Source organism: Anomaloglossus baeobatrachus, chromosome 4 (genome assembly GCF_048569485.1).
Source record: "Anomaloglossus baeobatrachus isolate aAnoBae1 chromosome 4, aAnoBae1.hap1, whole genome shotgun sequence".
Classification (NCBI taxonomy): domain Eukaryota; kingdom Metazoa; phylum Chordata; class Amphibia; order Anura; family Aromobatidae; genus Anomaloglossus; species Anomaloglossus baeobatrachus.
This window is the reverse complement of record NC_134356.1, coordinates 500,370,853-500,392,503: the sequence shown is the minus strand read 5'-3', so window position 1 is coordinate 500,392,503 and position 21,651 is coordinate 500,370,853. Positions and strand designations below refer to the sequence as shown.

Below are 21,651 nucleotides of genomic sequence, written 5' to 3'. Positions count from 1 at the left end.
TGCAATGGTTGGGAAGAGCTCACCTATCGTCATAGATTTGTTATGACTAGTAATATTGGGGATAACCTTTTAAAGACCAAGTAATTTTATTTTACCTCAAGGGCCAGAAGAATATTTACGGATTTTTGCCCATCCCTTCATACCTTCCCACTTAGGTCCATAAAAATATGCCTATGCTCTTTTTACATACATTCAATATATATTTAAGCCCGTAATGTATATGCTGCTTTTATAACTTCAGTATATATTATTGTTTAGAGTACCAATTTCACAAATTGCTTTCTGAACTAAACCTCACACGGCTAAATTGATGTGAGGACTGTACATCAGTAGTTGTAACATTGTTCTATGCATAGCAAACAGATGTATTACAAAACAGGCTTTGCTTATATTCCAATAACATAGAACATTTGTGTTATCACCAAGTAATGACATGCACCTTATTTATTATTTTTCTCCTGATATACAATTTTCATGTATTCTTGTATGCATAAAATAGTCTATAAAATATACATGCTGAAAAGAGAGGTTGTACTGAGTACTATACCGCAGATGATAATAGGCAGCAGGCGGCACATATCCCAAGGAGATTGTATACAGCTGAGCCAACAATAGTGCTCACTCCAATATCCCCCTTAGTGACAAACACACCTGCAAAAAAAATACAATTAACGGGGATTAAATATAATATGTATCTGAATAGTAAATTTTGTTAGCTTTAGATCTGACATTTCATAAGCTATCCCTTATGTATGAAGACTAATGAATCATCCTGCATTATTCAGGCAGTTTCACTATCCCTCTTCCAATTAGATTGTGCAGCAATTCTTTGTGTAAAGGTATATTCACACAAAGCAGTTGAGGTTCTGTTAAAAAAAAATTACATCAAAGCGGCATCTGAAAAAAAATACTTTGAACATGAACGTGATCTATGTGGGCAACCATATACCGTGTTTTTCCAAAAATAAGACAGACACTGTCTTATATTTTTTTTGCCCCCCCCCCCCAAAAAAGCACTAGGGCTTATTTTTGGAGGAGGTCTTATTCTTGGAGAAACACGGTTGGGGGTAAGTTTACCCCCCCAAAAAGCAGACCCCCCCCCACTTCCCAGGAGACTCATACTCACCAGACCAGGACGTCTGCGTGGTTCCCAGGTCCTCCTGTGATCTCCGGTCGGTGCTGCACGCCGTCCTACCCTGTTGCTAGCTGACACACACAGAAGATCCCAGACACACACAGCAGATCTCACACACAGCAGATCACACACACACACACACACACACACACAGCAGATCGCAGATATACACAGGAGATCACACACAGCAGATCCCAGGCACACACAGCCATCACAGATACACACATCCGATCGGAGGCACACACATCCGATCACAGATACACACATCCGATCGCAGGCACACACAGCCGATCACAGATACACACATCCGATCACAGGCACACACAGCCGATCACAGATACACACACACAGCAGATCACACACACACACACACACACACACACATCCAGCACTTATGGCAGCAGGGAATGAGAGCAAGTCACGTGTCCGGCCGCAGGTCCTGTTCGTCGCGCTGCACCGCACTGCCTCTCAGGATTCTCCCGGCAAGAAGAGATCGGTGTCACTGGATGAGGTGAGTGTGTATGTGAGATTTGATGTGTGATCCGATGTTTGTGTGTGCGATCTGATTATGTGTGCGATCCGATGTGTATGTGTATGTGTGTGTGTGTGTGTGTGTGTGCTGATGTGTGCGGGTGTGCGATCACTGCAGGTCCTGCTGCTCGGCGTCTAGTGAGTGTGATTGCCGGGTACCGCTGTGTATAATGAAGTGTCCTGCAGGATCTGTAACTTTTTTAGCTGCACGGACACTTCATTATTGATCCGGGACTAGGGCTTATTTTTGGGGGAGGGCTTATATTTAAGCCTTTCTCCGAAAATGCTGAAAATCCCTGCTAGGGCTTATTTTTGGAGGAGGTCTTATTTTTGGAAAAACACGGTAGCAATTACAGCTAAAGTTTTTTTCATTTGTGGTTTTGAAACATTAAGTGTGAACATAATCTAGAATTTATTGTACCCCTCGTTGCAAAAAAATTCTGCATATAACATTTGAGACCTGTAATTACTTTGTGGGGAATTAATCTCAGATTTCCCCTTCTTCTGGGCAAATTTACAACAAAATCTACAACAAAACTAATTTTTCTGTCGAAAAAACGTGAAAAGATTTGAAGCAAATTATGTACTTGAGGAAATGGCCTTGCACTGAAGACTGATGGCGGGCCCTCCATTAGTAATGGCCTTAATGGCGGTAGTATATGACCCATAAGACCATAAGTGAATTAAGCACCCCTCCCATCCTCTGCCATGGTTATTAAAGGGAATCTTTCAGCAGGTCTTGCTACTTCATCTGACAGCCAACATAATGTAGGCAAGAAGATTCTGAATCCAATGGTGTATCACAAAGATTATTTTGTGAAGCCGCTCTCACATAATCAAAGAATTGCGTTTTAAGCATGTAGCTGAGCCCTGGAAGCTGTCCTGCCCACACCAGGCTCCCAAAAGGAGATTGTACATTGAAAGTGAGATGTCAATTACAGCAGGTGGCATGATGGAATGTTGTTAATTCAGGGTAATAAAGCCATTAGTTTAAGTAAAGAAAAGCACCCACACTGATAAGAGAATCACAGTTGCTTTTTCTTTTTTTAACCCTTACAGCATAATGTCCTCTGCTTACATAGCAAAAACCTGCTGACAGATTCCCTTTAAGTGGGAGTCTGGTGAGCCCTCATTAAGTTAGAGGTGATATGGATGGAGAGAGTGCTTCAATCTTTCCTAAATGATGAGCGCCTTCTCCCATGATCACTCATATTACCCCTGACAACACTACCCCACATACAACTCATGTCACCCTCAACTAGCTAAAAGCCACCCCCTTCCACTGCTTTAACCCCTTCAGCCCCCAGGCACTTTCCGTTTATGCGTTTTTTTTTTGCTCCCCTTCTTCCAAGAGCCGTAACTTTTTTATTTTTCCGTCAATCTTGCCATATGAGGGCTTGTTTTTTGCGGGACAAGTTGTACTTTTAAATGAAACCATAAGTTTTACCATATGGTGTACTGGAAAACAGCAAAAAAAATTCCAAGTGTGGAAAAACTGCAAAAAAAGTGTGACGGTACAATAGTGTTTGGGATGTTTTATTCACAGTGTTCACAATATGGTAAAACTGATGTGTCGCTGTGATGCCTGAGGTCGGTGCGAGTTTGTAGACCTCAAACATGTATAGGTTTACTTGTATCTAAGGGGTTAAAAAAAATTCACAAGCTTGTCCAATAAAAGTGGCGTACGTTTTGCGTCATTTTCCGAAACCCGTAGCACTCTCAATTTTTGGGATCTATGGCTCAGTGATGGCTTATTTTTTGCGTCTCGAGCTGTCGTTTCTAAATGGTACCATTTTTGCGCAGATGCTACGTTTTGATCGCCTGTTATTGCATTTTGCGCAAAACTTGCAGCGACCAAAAAACCGTAATTTTGGCGTTTGGAATTTTTTTGCCACTACGCCGTTTACCAATCAGATTAATTGATTTTATATTTTGATAGATCGGGCATTTCTGAACGCGGCAATACCAAATATGTGTATATATTTTAATTTTTTTTAACCCTTTAATTTTCAATGGGGTGAAAGGGGGGTGATTTGAACTTTTAAGTTTTTGTTAATTTTATTTTTTAAAACTTTTTTTTTACTTTTTTTTTAATTTTACTAGTCCCCCTAGGGGGCTATAGCGATCAGCAATCCGATCGCTCTGCACTATCTGCTGATCACAGCTATACAGCTGTAAACAGCAGATACGGTCACTTCCTGCTTCACTGGCCTCCGGGCCGAGTGAAAACGGAAGTGACTCATCATAGCTGCAGGCGTCATCACATGACCCTGTGCTACCATGGCAACCACTGAAAGTCACGTGATCACTCATGTGACTTCCGGTGGGGGCGGCGGTAAGTAAAAATCGTGACTGCGCGTATATACAGCTCACTGCCAGACTTTGGCAGCGAGATGTAAGGGGTTAATGTTACAGGTGGAATGTGATTCCACTCGTAACATGCAGGCACACGTCAGTTGTTGAAAACAGCTATGTGTGCCGATCGCCGCATCCTGCCCGCGGCAGCGGGCGGGGCTTAATGGCACACGCTCCATGACGGAAAGATCCGTCAAAGGTCGTTAAAGGGTTAATAACCCCTAACTGGAAAGGGAACCCTCAATCAGTTAAGTGTGATAATAGTGCCAGAGCTTGGTAAATTTACTACCTGAAAGCGATGCAGCAGCAGGGTGCCATCTTCCATCCCCCTCAATCTTCTTTCTGCAGCAGTGCAGTCCAGAAATCAAAGTTTAGCTCGTGACCTGAATGTTGCTGCTCTGGTTAAGGGAGAGAGGAGGATCCAGAGGGCAAAAACAACCCTAGTACTAATTGACTGACTGATGTAACACAGACTAAAAGCTTAATCTAAGTGTCTTAGCAAAAGATACTTTGTAATGACAAGAGGCTGATTCTAAAGCCGCTTATATACTTTAGATAGCTATCAGGTGAATGATGGTTTACCTGATCATTTCACTGTTAGCTATGTTGCCCGACTCTCCCATACATAGAAGCACTTCACTTTGTTGAGGAATAATGTGTTTTATAAGAGAGCATCACTGTCAGTCTCCTCAGGCGGTGGCTTCTCTCTAGAGAACAAAAGGATCGGTAGTCGGAAATTGGATACGCAGGATCCTTAACTTCCCAGACAATCATCTGTCCGTGGGCCCCATACACATTACACGATTCATAGTGACAGGTTCCGCTGACTTTAGTCTGACGTGTATGGAGGCCTTTACAAGTAGAAAAAGAAAATGGAGTTGCACCAGTGTTGAAAAATGTGGGTGCGGTCCTCCAAATCCACTGGTAAATGGATGAAAATAACAATATACAGTATAAGAGATAAAGAGGTCGCACTCCACACATAGTAGACCTAAAGAAAAATTTATTCTATGCTAAAAAGGTACAGAAGTAGATATTTCAGTAAGCAGAGATCTCTCTTACAACATTTTGGTAATCATTCACATCCCCATTTTATATCACATACCTAGAAATGCTGTGACAAGTTCTGGTGCAGAACTTCCTACTGCCATAAAGGTAGCTCCTGCAACATCCTGGGATAGGCCAAGACCTTAGAAAGCCGCACATATACAAGAAACAACAACATTTTGTTCAGAAACCATAAGCCATCACGGATAAATATATCTCACAAAATACATGCAGATGAGAGAACACTAAAAACTAGATAGCTCACCTTGTATCACAAGACTTACGGTAATATGAGACAACCATACACTGGGTGGGGGAGGGCAGCAAACTCTTAGTAAAATTCACTTTGGGTACAAATAATACTTAAACTGGTAGTGGGAACAGGGTGATTAATGGCATGTAAGGCTGAGAGTACTGAACCCAGTAAGAGTGAATATAAGAAAACTACCACAGGACCCACCACTAGTGATGGTCGGACCCGGACTTTAAAAGTCCGGATCCACGCTGTTTCAAACTTACCCAAGTGCCAGACTCAAGATTCCGGGTGTTGATCCGGATCCGGCAACTCAGGGAATAAAAAAAAATAAATAAATAAAATAAATAAAAAAAAAGGAAAAATAAATCTGGGGCCTTAGTGAGTATAACGCACCTGCTCCTATCCCCCTATTCCTTCAACCACCATTTTTAATCGCTAGATTCTGGTCCCCATACACTTATATGGGGACCGGTATCTGGCCGGATACGGATTTAAAAAAAAAAAAAAATGATAACAGGGACCCGCCGGTCCTGGTTATTTGCGCGGCTACTCATCACTACCCACCAAGCACTGCAAAAGAAAATATACTTCTGCAGATAAGTGAAATGTGTCTTGAAAGTGGTGGGTGCCCTGAAAGCAGTTTTATTATTCTTAACAGCAGGAATTATTGCTGGTGTCTCCTGGAAGGTAAACCTCTAGGATAAAAAGTAAAAGTTTCATATTGGTGATTGATCCAGTGATTTATTCAGATTTCTAAACAGAATGAAGAGGATCACCATAGCATAAAAATAAAGGGATGAACTTTCTATGTAATCCTGTAATACAGGTATATTGAATTATCGGGTTGCAATAAATTACATCATAGTTATGAGAAAAGATTTTAATGGAAAAACTGAACTGTAAAATTACTTTGCAGATGAAGCTTCTCCAGTAGAAAAAAAACCCCATATAGGCTACAGTCAAGCTTTAGTATAATAATATCTTGCAATTCTAAGTACTAATTACATTTTGTTTTTTAGCGGACGTATTATCTGGTAGCATACAGTTCTAATACTAAATAAAACACAATGAATAGTTTATTCCAGCCGCAGTTCACGGTTCATCTGTAACTTGGCATGGTAAAATGTTCACCACTATCCATCACTTACGGTCACTGATGACTTCAAGGGAGGGGATGAAATACTCATCACAGACAATAGCCACAGCTAGAAACATGTACAGAATGACTAGGAAATGAATGATGAGTCCGCCATCTCTTCTCTCCTGTTCCGTGAATAGTCCTTTAGGAAACTCAGATGATGGTGAAAAGATGCAGAGACTTTCATTCTCTGAAACAGAAAAGCATGTAGAGCGTCTTTATGGCAGATAAATCACATTTATTTTAATGTATACATTTTTATTCAAAATGTCACAAATAAACAAAGAAGTTACAATAAATTCTAAAACGTTGAAGTGTACTGAGTCTCTTGTTTTATAGCAAAAACATCCAAGAGCAGTTAGCGAGCAAGGAAAGATCGTAAGTGCATTACACATCTTATTGTTTTTCTGAAAAAAATCTTTCCCATGGAGAGAACATATTATTGACAAAAAAAAGAAAAAAAATAACAAGGACAAAATCATTCAAGCTATATAATAGTATATTTATAAAGACTGACAAAACGCGACCATTCAGAGACATAGCGAAGGTCAATTCACATGAAGTAAAGCTGGGTTTACACACCGCAACATCGCAAAGGACATCGCTGTAACGTCACCGGTTTTGTGACGTAACAGCGACCTCCCTAAGTCTCTGCTAAGTCGCTGGTGAGCTGTCAAACAGGCAAACCTGGCCAACAACTCAACAGCGATCCGGACCTGCAGAGCGACTTAGCTGGTTGTTGGGGACGTTGATAAGCAGCCTTTTGAAAGGGAAGTTGCTAACAAAGTCTCTGCAAAGTCTTCACACACTGAAACTTCATGCTGCACAGCGGGAAACAAAGGACCTAGGAATGGTCCTGAACGATTTGTAACGATTACAACTTCACAGCAGGGGCCGGGTCGCTGATAAGTTTCACACACTGCAACATCGCAAACAACATCGCTATTGCGTCACAAAACCGGTGACGTTACAGCGATGTCGTTTGAGATGTTGCAGTGTGTAAACCCAGCTTTAGAGAAGATAGTTGGATTTCTTTATTTAGTTGCAGAACTCCAAATGTTCCTTTCAGGACTTTTGTGAGATACCAAGTGGCATGTTGGAACTTAATACATGATATCTCAAGATCGTTAAGGACTATGTGTAACCCCTGCATACCTGCAAACGCTGCAATAGCCAAGCCTTTCTGTGGGGTCCATAGTAGTAGGGGCAACCACAACAAAGCAGATTGTTGCAAAATCAACGGGAAGAAGAAAAACAGTTACAAAACTCCCCTGCTATATCTTCTCACAATGTCTCCAATTTACAAAAGATTTCTGCTAATTTTCTGATTAATATCCTAGTAATAGAATAGTGCCATACGTCACACGTTGAATTACAATGAATCATATGCTATTAGGTACTCAACATTATGCAAGTATACGTTATTAGGGCAAATATGCCTTCAACGTTTAAAGAATTATTTTTCAGACAAAGAAAATGTACTTTAAATTTTATTTCTCCACCTGATGGGAACAAGGGGGAAAATACAATGACATGATATTTCAGCATAAACATATTTGTTACTTTCACTGACATTTCTATTTTAGTAGACACTTATTTCTGAGATATCATCAATTTTGGAGCTCTTTTTTAATCTGCCTTCCAGATATGTATGAATAAATAGACAACTGGGGGTTAACATGTCTCTATATATTCTGATACTCCTCAAATACTAATAATTTTGGAAGATGGTATAGGGAAGCCCCCTAGGCACAAGAAGTTTGGTGATACTCAGTTTTCATTTTAGTCATACATTTTGTTGGGAAATAATAAGATAGCACAATGCAGTATTCTACAAACATTGCTCCAGAATTGCTATTTCACAGAGAATACAAGAATTGTGCAGGACAAGTTGTAGTTTCCATTTCTATTCTTATTGCAATTTTCTGTTCTTATTTCAACTTTTGACAGAGAGGTAGTTTAAAATTAAAATGTACTATAGAATGAGCTTGCAAAAAGTGTCAAATGATCGGCTGAAAAGAAATCCAACCTGACAGGTCAAATTTTTTGCAGACAGCCTGCTGCCAGCTGTCACATTTAATTTCCAAGCAACAGTAAGTCAAAATGGTCAGCAGTAGACATTTCAACAGACTTTTATCTTTTGTGTATGGACAGATTTAGTGTTGAGGGTCTGTGTGAGCATTGCTGTATGAATGGGTCTGCTATATGTGTACTTGTGAGTGTAGCGACCCTGAAGACCTCAGGGTGCTACAAGGTTCTGCATCCCCACAAGAATGCAGGGCCTACCCCCAAAAACCCAGGTAATCCCAGTTTTCCCCAACAATCCCCCATAGACTGGTACCTAGCTAGGGTGGGACCCATGCATGGCCGCCTAGAGGTGGAGCCACTCTAGTCCACTAGTTGACCAGGTGGGAGGGGCAGACTGTGGAGAGTAGTCAGTTCAGAGTTGACAGCAGGAGTGTGAAGGTGGAAGCGAAGTAACTCCCTGACTCGGGTTAACGGTGACCTGGTACCCAGGAGAAGTAGTTGCCGGTGGAGTACTCCGGGAACTACGCACTGACGGGGTACAGAACCCTAGGACAGGAAAAAGAGCTTCAAGCCGACCTGTTAATGCCTGCACAGCAAAGGGGACAATCAAGGACCTTGCTGACCTTAAAGAATCCGAAGACTCAGTAGCAAAGGGAGAACTGGGGACAGTACCGAGACTCCAACCCCACAGGGTTCACGCTACCATCAGGCAGACAGAAGTGGACCAACCACAGAATGGGGACCGCCAGTGTTCTATACCACAGGGACCCACTTACCAGAGACAGGTGCAGGGCATGAAGGTACCAGAGAACTAGACTGGCACTGGGACGAAGGGGACCTGAAGGCGAAACCAGCCGGCCTCGGGCAACCAGTTAACATCTTAAGTGAGTAAACCAGTTGCACTGAATACCTGTCTGGACTCCCTTCTTCCGACGCCCACTGCACCATACACCCGCTTGGGCAATAACCTACTTGCGGAGGGACTACCATACTAGCTGCTAATACCACCAGCCCCAGTAGAGACATTCTGCAGCTGCGGCTCCTTACACTTAGCTGCAACACCACAAGTGGCGTCACAAATAAACTTTATTCACCAATCCCCTGTAAATATCCCCATTACAAAAAGGGCCCAGGGCACGAAACCCGGTACCGGCCACCATCATGACATTCCCAAGACGTTCACTGCCCAGAACAGAGTACCCCATATCCCTGGGTGCTACAATGAGTACAAGCCTGTACCTCCCCATCATTACGAGTGAGTGTTATTGGCCCATTTTAAATCCTTGCACTTGTAGTTTCTACAGACATACTTGTGAGCTAGTGCTAGAGTCTCAGAAGCAAGTAACTAAACCACTGAACATAAGGGGATATACCCTTTTTCTGCTTCACTGCCTTAGACCTCATTCACACAGTGTTTACTGTAAACATTTAGAGAATGCTTCAAATGAGAGAAGGAAGGCAGCACTCTCCATGGTCATTGTGTGAAGACGCAACTTCACCATAGTAACAGACCACAACCCTCTCAGCTGGCTACACCGGGTGGCCGGTGACAATGGTAAGCTACTGCGGTGGAGCTTGGCACTACAGCAGTATGATTTTACCATTCAACACAAGAAGGGTGTTGAGCATGGCAACGCAGACGGGCTGTCCTGGCACTGGGATTCCAGCGAGGTAGGCTTAGGAGACGATCGGCAAATCAATCTCCCATGCTACCTCAAAAAGGGGGAGGTGTCATGTAAAACTCTTGAAGGGTCCTAACCCCCCTTCCCACCATCAGCCACAGATCGCCGATTATCTCATCGGCCTAAAAGTTTAGGAATTTACGACTCTGGGATGGTAGAGCTACAGCCAAAAGATGCACAGAAAAGACAATCCTTGACAATCCTTTGTTCTGTTGGAGGGAAAACTCCTAATACAGTTTTTTACGTGGCCCGTTAATGCTAGAAAAATGAAAAACATACTGCCAGAATCCCTGTGGAGCACCGTTTAGCTTGACTGGGAGATCGCTGGTATCACGACAAATTAGTATTAGCCAGTAAAATCATGCTAGATGCGTTGTGTTTGGTATCTATGTAAATGTAAAATCGAGATATGACATATGACGCTAATATCTTTCACCTGTGTGGCCCAGTGGCAAAGATATGTGAAAAGCTAGAATTAAAGAATTTTGTGACACTCTTGGCACAGCCCACAAGAGACTGTAAAATGAGGTCCTGGAGAGGGGGGGTTACCTGAGGGCATAAGAGCGATTAGCTCCTTCCGGGGGAGAGTCAGTATTGGAGGGCATCAGTAAGTGGTGATGCTGGTCGTCTCTACCATCTTCTTCTCTTGGAGCCCCCCCCCATTACTAAATTCGGACGTCACATCTATGGCACCAGTTTAGTAAGTTTCACGGTTATACCTTTTATTTTTATGTAACTTTCTATACTGTATTTGTATTGTTCCCTTTTATAAATTCTTGTATATTTTTTAAACCCTGCCTATTTTCGGATTAAATATATAAAATTGAATAGTTCGTTTCCTTCTGTTGTATATACCAAACCCGTCCGAAAAGCCTTCTGCTATCTGAAACGGGTCCCCAGCTACCTGTAGAAAGTCCGGGTGGTGGCAGCGTAATTATTATTGCATAGAATTATTGGGGTGCTATCATTAAGGGTACCGAGGTATATATATATCTATATATATAATTGCCTTATTCTGTCTGTCTGTCTTGCTCCAAAATTGTGTCCTTACGGTGACACAAAGCTGATTGGCCGCTGGGCTCGCCATGGCCCCGCCCCCCCGCACGGATTGGCCGCTCGCCCAGGCTGCGCCCCCACACGGATTGGCCGGCCGCTCGCCAAGGCTCCGCCCCCCCACAGATTGGCCTCTCGTCCCGGCACCCTGCAGGCAGTGGCAACTCGGCCACGCCCCTCCCCCCTCACGCAATGCACGCTAGCTCTGGCCCCGCCTCCCCCACGCATTCCCCGAACCGACACGGTCACGGAGCCACGACTACCAGGTGAATACTGTACCCCTGGGAGCCCACATCAGCGTACGCCGCCAAACCAGCCGACACATACCCTCGCATTGCTGGGGCTGGCCGGCATATGCTGGTGTGGGCTCCCGTGCGAGCGGGGGACGAGATACGCTAGTAACCATGGTAGCATAGTTACCAGCGCATCAAGGTCCTGCAGCGGCGGAACATACACACGCACACACATAACAGCACACACAGACACACACACACACACACATCAGATCACACTCACTCTCACACACACATCACATCGCATCCACACACTCACAACATCCTGGGATATCGCTTGCTTCTCGGCGGCGATACTGTGCTGTGAGCTTCCAGGACCTGCTGGAGGATCACATGGCCGGAAGCATGTGGTATCTCCGGATGTTGTGAGTATGAGCGCGTATGTGCAATATCGTCAATGTGTGTGTGTGAGTGTATGCGATCGGGTGTGTGTGAGTGTATCCGATCGGGTGTGTGAGAGTGTATGCGATCAGGTGTGTGTGGGTGTGTGTGAGTGTATGCGGTCGGATCTGTGAGTGTCGGCAGAGGAGCACGGCGTGCTGGAGGAGGCTGAGAGAAGAGAGGCTGATGCTGGGGACGAGAGAGGCTGATGCTGGGGACGAGAGAGGCTGATGCTGGGGACGAGAGAGGCTGATGCTGGGGACGAGAGAGGCTGATGCTGGGGACGAGAGAGGCTGATGCTGGGGACGAGAGAGGCTGATGCTGGGGACGAGAGAGGCTGATGCTGGGGACGAGAGAGGCTGATGCTGGGGACGAGAGAGGCTGATGCTGGGAGGAGAGAGGCTGATGCTGGGAGGAGAGAGGCTGATGCTGGGAGGAGAGAGGCTGATGCTGGGAGGAGAGAGGCTGATGCTGGGAGGAGAGAGGCTGATGCTGGGAGGAGAGAGGCTGATGCTGGGAGGAGAGAGGCTGATGCTGGGAGGAGAGAGGCTGATGCTGGGAGGAGAGAGGCTGATGCTGGGAGGAGAGAGGCTGATGCTGGGAGGAGAGAGGCTGATGCTGGGAGGAGAGAGGCTGATGCTGGGAGGAGAGAGGCTGATGCTGGGAGGAGAGAGGCTGATGCTGGGAGGAGAGAGGCTGATGCTGGGAGGAGAGAGGCTGATGCTGGGAGGAGAGAGGCTGATGCTGGGAGGAGAGAGGCTGATGCTGGGAGGAGAGAGGCTGAAGCTGGGAGGAGAGAGGCTGAAGCTGGGAGGAGAGAGGCTGATGCTGGGAGGAGAGAGGCTGATGCTGGGAGGAGAGAGGCTGATGCTGGGAGGAGAGAGGCTGAAGCTGGGAGGAGAGAGGCTGAAGCTGGGAGGAGAGAGGCTGATGCTGGGAGGAGAGAGGCTGATGCTGGGAGGAGAGAGGCTGATGCTGGGAGGAGAGAGGCTGATGCTGGGAGGAGAGAGGCTGATGCTGGGAGGAGAGAGGCTGATGCTGGGAGGAGAGAGGCTGATGCTGGGTGGAGAGAGGCTGATGCTGCGGGTAGAGAGGCTGATGCTGCGGGTAGAGAGGCTGATGCTGCGGGTAGAGAGGCTGATGCTGCGGGTAGAGAGGCTGATGCTGGGAGGAGAGAGGCTGATGCTGGGAGGAGAGAGGCTGATGCTGGGAGGAGAGAGGCTGATGCTGGGAGGAGAGAGGCTGATGCTGGGAGGAGAGAGGCTGATGCTGGGAGGAGAGAGGCTGATGCTGGGAGGAGAGAGGCTGATGCTGGGAGGAGAGAGGCTGATGCTGGGAGGAGAGAGGCTGATGCTGGGAGGAGAGAGGCTGATGCTGGGAGGAGAGAGGCTGATGCTGGGAGGAGAGAGGCTGATGCTGCGGGTAGAGAGGCTGATGCTGCGGGTAGAGAGGCTGATGCTGGTGCAGCATAGGGGATGGAGGACGATGGGGGGTGCGCAGCATGGGGGATAAAGCACGTTTGGGAGTGTGCAGCATGGCGGATGGAGCACGTTTGGGAGTGCGCAGCATGGCGGATGGAGCACGTTTGGGAGTGCGCAGCATGGCGGATGGAGCACGTTTGGGAGTGCGCAGCATGGCGGATGGAGCACGTTTGGGAGTACGAAGCATGGCGGATGGAGCACGTTTGGGAGTGCGAAGCATGGGGGATGCAGCACGATGGGGAGTGCGGAGTATCGCGGATGGAGCACGTTTGGGAGTGCGCAGCATGGCGGATGGACCACGTTTGGGAGTTCGCAGCATGGCGGATGGAGCACGTTTGGGAGTGCGCAGCATGGCGGATGGAGCACGTTTGGGAGTGCGCACCATGGCGGATGGAGCACGTTTGGGAGGTGCGCACCATGGCGGATGGAGCACGTTTGGGAGTGCGCAGCATGGGAGATGGAGCACGATGGGGGGTGCGCAGCATAGGGGATGGAGTACGATGGGGAGTGCGCTGCATGGGGGATGGAGAACGATGGGGAGTGTGGAGTATGGCGGATGGAGCACGTTTGGGAGTGCGCAGCATGGCGGATGGAGCACGTTTGGGAGTGCGCAGCATGGCGGGTGGAGCACGTTTGGGAGTGCGCAGCATGGTGGGTGGAGCACGTTTGGGAGTGCGCAGCATGGCGGATGGAGCACGTTTGGGAGTGCGAAGCATGGGGGATGCAGCACGATGGGGAGTGCGGAGTATCGCGGATGGAGCACGTTTGGGAGTGCGCAGCATGGCGGATGGACCACGTTTGGGAGTACGCAGCATGGCGGATGGAGCACGTTTGGGAGTACGCAGCATGGCGGATGGAGCACGTTTGGGAGTGCGCAGCATGGCGGACGGAGCACGTTTGGGAGTGCGCAGCATGGGAGATGGAGCACGATGGGGGGTGCGCAGCATAGGGGATGGAGCACGATGGGGAGTGCACACCTCCCCCCAACACACACACACGCGCGCACTGCACAAGACACCACACACACACACACTGGGAACCACAAACAACTGCCCTACACAGACACCTACACACACAGACAACGCTGCACACACAAATATACGCACATACCGCACAACACACACATTGCACAAAACATACCTCCCCCCAAAACACACCACACACACACAAACCGCGCAACACACATACAACGCTACAGACACACAGCGCTCCACAAACAACGCAACACACATACAACACCGCTCTCACCCCCCGTCACACCCAAACACCCAGAACATGTACAGCGCCCTACACAAACACTTGGTAACTACACACAACAACATCTATATATATAACAAAAATCATACATGAACTACACAATATGTAAACTCTAGAATACCCGATGCGTAGAATCGGGCCACCTTCTAGTATATATATATATATATATATATATATATATATATATATATATATATATATATATATCTATATATATAATTGCCTTATTCTGTCTGTCTGTCTGTCTGTCTGTCATGCTCCGAAATTGTGTCCTTACGGGGACACAAAGCTGATTGGCCGCTGGGCTCGCCATGGCCCCGCCCCCCCACACGGATTGGCCTCTCGCCCCGACTCTCTGCAGGCCCCGCCCCCCTCACGCAATCCACGCTCGCTCTGGCCCAACTGACACGGAGCCCCGATTCCCAGGTGAGTACACACACACATCAGATCACACTCACTCTCACTCTCACACACACTCTCACACACACTCTCACACACACTCTCACACACACTCTCACACACACTCTCACACACACTCTCACACACACTCTCACACACACTCTCACACACACTCTCACACACACTCTCACACACACTCTCACACACACTCTCACACATCACAACATGCTGGGATATCGCTTGCTTCTACACCGGCTCCGTCAGGATCCCAGCAGCGCCACACATAACCTTGCGATGCTGGGATCTTCACGGAGGCCGTGAAAGCTGGTAACCATTATACACATCGGGTAACTAAGGTCCCTTAGTTACCCGATGTGTATCATAGTTACCAGTGTACACCGGCTCACACTCACTCTCACACACACCTCACACACACATCACATCGCATCCACACATCAAGGTCCTGCAGCTGCGGAAAATAGACACATAACAGCACACACACACACACATACACACACAAATCAGATCACACTCACACACACCTCACACATCACATCGCATCCACATACTCACAACATCCTGGGATATCGCTTGCTTCTCGGCCTCGATACTGTGCTGTTGTGATCTTCCAGGACCTGCCGGAGGATCACATGGCCAGAAGCATGTGATATCCCCGGATGTTGTGAGTATAAGCGCGTATGTGCGATATCATCAGTGTCTGTGTGTGTGAGTGTATGCGATCGGGTGTGTGTGAGTGGATGCGATCGGGTGTGTGTGAGTGGATGCGATCGGGTGTGTGTGAGTGGATGCGATCGGGTGTGTGTGAGTGGATGCGATCGGGTGTGTGTGAGTGGATGCGATCGGGTGTGTGTGAGTGGATGCGATCGGGTGTGTGTGAGTGGATGCGATCGGGTGTGTGAGTGTCGGCAGAGGAGCACGGCGTGCTGGAGGAGGCTGGGAGCAGAGAGGCTGATCATGGGGAAGGCTGGGAGGAGAGAGGCTGATGCTGGGGGAGGCTGGGAGGGGGAGGCTGGGACGAGGGAGGCTGATGCTGGTGGAGGCTGATGCTTGGGGAGGCTGATGCTGGGGGAGGCTGGAAGGAGAGAGGCTAATGCTGGTGGAGGCTGATGCTTGGGGAGGCTGATGCTGGGGGAGACTGGGAGGGGAAGGCTGATGCTGAGGGAGGCTGGGAGGAAGGAGGCTGGGAGGAGAGAGGCTGATCCTGGGGAAGGCTGGGAACGGGAGGCTGATGCTGAGGGAGGCTGATGCTGAGGGAGGCTGGGAGGGGAAAGCTGATGCTGGGGAAGGCTGGGAGGACGGAGGCTGGGAGGAGAGAGGCTGATCCTGGGGAAGGCTGGGAACGGGAGGCTGATGCTGGGGAAGGCTGATGCTGAGGGAGGCTGGGAGGGGAAAGCTGATGCTGGGGAAGGCTGGGAGGACGGAGGCTGGGAGGAGAGAGGCTGATCCTGGGGAAGGCTGGGAGAGGGAGGCTGATGCTGGAGGAGGCTGGAAGGAGAGAGGCTAATGCTGGTGGAGGCTGATGCTTGGGGAGGCTGATGCTGGGGGAGACTGGGAGGGGAAGGCTGATGCTGAGGGAGGCTGGGAGGAAGGAGGCTGGGAGGAGAGAGGCTGATCCTGGGGAAGACTGGGAACGGGAGGCTGATGCTGAGGGAGGCTGATGCTGAGGGAGGCTGGGAGGGGAAAGCTGATGCTGGGGAAGGCTGGGAGGACGGAGGCTGGGAGGAGAGAGGCTGATCCTGGGGAAGGCTGGGAGAGGGAGGCTGATGCTGGAGGAGGCTGGAAGGAGAGAGGCTGATGCTGGCGGAGGCTGATGCTGGGAAGGCTGGGAGAGGGAGGCTGATGCTGGAGGAGGCTGGAAGGAGAGAGGCTGATGCTGGCGGAGGCTGATGCTGGGGAGGCTGGGAGAGGGAGGCTGATGCTGAGGGAGGCTGGGAGGAGGGAGGCTGGGAGAGGTAGGCTGAGAGAAGAGAGGCTGATGCACACACACACACACACACACACGCGCACTGCACAACACACCACACACACACACACACACACACACACACACACACACACACACACTAGGAACCACAAACAACTGCCCTACACAGACACCCACACACACAGACAACGCTGCACACACACAACACCCAACACACAAACACCGCGGCACACACAAATATACGCACATACCGCACAACACACACATTGCACAAAACATACCTCCCCCCAAAACACACCACACACACACAAACCGCGCAACACACACACAACGCTACAGACACACAGCGCTCCACAAACAACGCAACACACGCAACACACATACAACACCGCTCTCACCCCCGTCACACCCAGACAACACCCAGAACATGTACAGCGCCCTACACAAACACTTGGTAACTACAGACAACAACATCTCTCTCTATATATATATATATATATAACAAAAATCATACATGAACTACACAATACGTAAATTCTAGAATACCCGATACGTAGAATCGGGCCACCTTCTAGTATAAGTATATATATATATATTCCATTAGCGTGAATCGGTGATATATACATTTACCCTTGCTGTGAGACCTCCAATATTTGGCATGATTAGCTCAGCAGCCTCATTTTATGTATTGTCCTGCAGTACCAAAAGTGGCCTGCAGACAAGGGGGGGGGCGCTAGAGAGTAGTCGTGTTCGTGACAAATTAGTGAACAGCTGCGGGATATCTGAGTGACTCCCCTGGCTGTTCGTGACAAAAAGTATAGCCCTGCACCAGGTTGGGAAGTCTGAATCTGCAATAGGCAAGCAGATTGGTGTGATGAAATCAACTGTGGGAGCAATAATAAGAAAATGGAAGACATACAAGACCACTGATAATCTCCCTAGATCTGGGGCTTCACGCAAGATCTCACACCGTGGGGTCAAACTGATCAGAAGAACTGTGAGCAAAAATCCCAGAACCACACCTAGTGAATGACCTGCAAAGAGCTGGGACCACCATAACAAAGGCTACCATCAGTAACTCAGATCCTGCAGTGCTAGACGTGTTCACCTGCTTAAGTCAGTACATGTCCGGGCCCGTCTGAAGCTTGTTAGAGAGCATTTGGATTATCCAGAAGAGTATTGGGAGAATGTCATATGGTCTGATGAAAACAAAGTAGAACTGTTTGGTAGAAACACAACTCGTCGTGTTTGGAGGAGACAGAATGCTGAGTTGGATCCAAAGAACACCATATCTACTGTGAAGCATGGAAGTGGCAACATCATGCTTTGGGGCAGTTTCTCTGTAAAGGGACCAGGATGACTGATCCATGTACATAAAAGAATGAATGGGGCCATGTATTGTGAGATTTTGAGTGCAAACCTCCTCCATCAGCAAGGGCATTGAAAATGAAACATGGCTGGGTCTTTGAGCACGATAAGATCCCAAGCATACCGCCAGGGCAATGAAGGAGTGGCTTCGTAAGAAACACATGAAGGCCCTGGAGTGGCCTAGCCAGTCTTCACATCTCAACCCCATAGAAAATCTTTGGAGGGAGTTGAAAGTCCATGTTGAATTTACCGTATAAACAGAAATCCCTTTAAACATTATCTTTATTTAAATATATTAAAAAAAAAATTGCCCAGGTGAACACCCGCACACACATATATTCATGAAGGGGAGTAGAAAGATTTCAAAGATAAATATATACTTCTATCACAAAAAAGGGGATCAGCAGGATAGCCCTATTTAGATGCCTGAAGCTGACCACTACCTGTCAATGGAGGGTATGACACCCTAAATTAGCTGGGCGCCCCAGTTCCATGTCGACTTGCCCTCACTCAACCTTCACTTAGCCTATCATGTGAAGACTACATTACACCCGTTGATATACTGATGCAAAATGCAACTGACTACTTGTGCCACAGCCAATGTATATAAATCACACTTTATATTGATAATCAATCCATATGGATACCAATCAATAATTAAGGAGTGAACAAGATATGTATTGATCATTCCCCCCTTATTCACAAACCGATATTCAATATTGGCTGAAATTCAATCCAAACAATAGCCATATGCATTAGGCGTACACTATATACTGGTCCAAAACCAGTCCAGCATCATGCAAGCGATTAAAGATGCATACAATAATTAAATAAATCACTTTAGTATCATACAAAGGATTAGAGATGCATATATTAATAAAATAAATCACTTCCCTTAAAGGGAAGGTATCGTCAAAAAAAATAAAAAAATAATAACTGAAAAAATTTAAACATTATTACTTTACATGTTTTGTTTAAATATTTTTTATTCTTAATTGTGCAAAATATAAAAAAAAAAATTAAAAAGTTTGATATTTTCCACTGTTAAACACTAGGGGGAGCAGCTTCTGAAATCCTACAGAAATTCTACTGTATAAAATGCTCAGATTACAGCCTGCAGTAAAGTGGGCGGAGTCTGCTCTCCTGTGTGTGATGGCACACCTCCCCTCTCCTAATCTGAGTGTTTACAACAGATAACAGAGAATGACATGTAGGGACACAATGCACAGCCATTTTCCTGGTGACCAGAAATGTCTAAAGTGTCACCAAGGACAGGATTCAATACACAGCTGTTCAGACAGTATCACAGGATAGGATTATATACACAGCTCAGCAGACAGTATCACACAGGAGAGGATTAGATACACGGCTCAGCAGACAGTATCACACAGGAGAGGATTAGATACACAGCTCAGCAGACAGTATCACACAGGAGAGGATTAGATACACGGCTCAGCAGACAGTATCACACAGGAGAGGATTAGATACACGGCTCAGCAGACAGTATCACACAGGAGAGGATTAGATACACAGCTCAGCAGACAGTATCACACAGGAGAGGATTAGATACACGGCTCAGCAGACAGTATCACACAGGAGAGGATTAGATACACGGCTCAGCAGACAGTATCACACAGGAGAGGATTAGATACACAGCTCAGCAGACAGTATCACACAGGAGAGGATTAGATACACAGCTCAGCAGACAGTATCACACAGGAGAGGATTAGATACACAGCTCAGCAGACAGTATCACAGGATAGGATTAGATACACGGCTCAGCAGACAGTATCGCAAAGGATAGGATTAGATACACGGCTCAGCAGAGAGTATCACAAAGGATAGGATTAGATACATGGCTCAGCAGACAGTATCACAAAGGAGAGGATTAGATACACAGCTCAGCAGACAGTATCACACAGGAGAGGATTAGATACACGGCTCAGCAGACAGTATCACAAAGGATAGGATTAGATACACGGCTCAGCAGACAGTATCACACAGGAGAGGATTAGATACACAGCTCAGCAGACAGTATCACAAAGGATAGGATTAGATACATGGCTCAGCAGACAGTATCACACCGGACATCATTAGATACACAGCTCAGCACAGTATCACAGGATAGGATTAGATACACGGCTCATCAGACAGTATCACAGGATAGGATTAGATATACGGCTCAGCAGATAGTATCACACACGAGATTATTAGATACACAGCTCAGCCGACAGTATCACACAGGATAGGATTAGATACACAACCCTGCAAACAGTATCACCGGTACACACAGGTACTTACATGCAGTGGCGCGCACACACACACACACACACACACACACCACACACACACACACATCACCCCTGATGGGGACCTTGTGCCACACACATCACCCCTGATGGGGACCTTGTGCCACACACACATCACCCCTGATGGGGACCTTGTGCCACACACACATCACCCCTGATGGGGACCTTGTGCCACACACACAATCACCCCTGATGGGGACCTTGTGCCACACACACACACACACACACACAATCACCCCTGATGGGGACCTTGTGCCACACACACACACACACACACACACACACACACACACACAATCACCCCTGATGGGGACCTTGTGCCACACACACACACATCCCCCCTGATGGCGACCTTGTGACACACACACACACATCACCCTTGATGGGGACCTTGTGCCACACACACATCACCCCTGATGGGGACCTTGTGCCACACACACACACACACACACACACACACACACACACACACACACACATCACCCCTGATGGGGACCTTGTGCCACACACACACACACTCACCCCTGATGGCGACCTTGTGCCACACACACACACACACAAAATCACCCCTGATGGGGACCTTGTGCCACACACACACACACATCACCCCTGATGGGGACCTTGTGCCACACACACACACACACACACACACAAAATCACCCCTGATGGGGACCTTGTGCCACACACACACACATCACCCTTGATGGGGACCTTGTGCCACACACACACACACACACACAATCACCCCTGATGGGGACCTTGTGCCACACACAATCACCCCTGATGGGGACCTTGTGCCACACACACACACACACACACACACACACACACATCACCCTTGATGGGGACCTTGTGCCACACACACACAATCACCCCTGATGGGGACCTTGTGCCACACACACACACACGCACAATCACCCCTGATGGGGACCTTGTGCCACACACACACACATCACCCTTGATGGGGACCTTGTGCCACACACACACACACAA

General features: G+C 47.5%; 1 protein-coding gene across 4 annotated transcripts in view; it reads right to left on the bottom strand.

Annotated features, from left to right (window-relative positions):
• Nucleotides 1-21,651, bottom strand: part of SLC24A5 (solute carrier family 24 member 5) — a 101,970-nt gene that overhangs the window by 40,021 nt on the left and 40,298 nt on the right. For all 4 annotated transcript variants that reach the window (XM_075342746.1, XM_075342749.1, XM_075342748.1 and 1 more), the window contains 3 exons: nt 6,473-6,652; nt 5,127-5,210; nt 548-651 (listed from right to left, as the gene is read on the bottom strand). In XM_075342746.1, the coding sequence (XP_075198861.1) occupies nt 548-651; nt 5,127-5,210; nt 6,473-6,652 (368 nt within the window). The remainder of the gene's footprint in view (nt 1-547; nt 652-5,126; nt 5,211-6,472; nt 6,653-21,651) is intronic.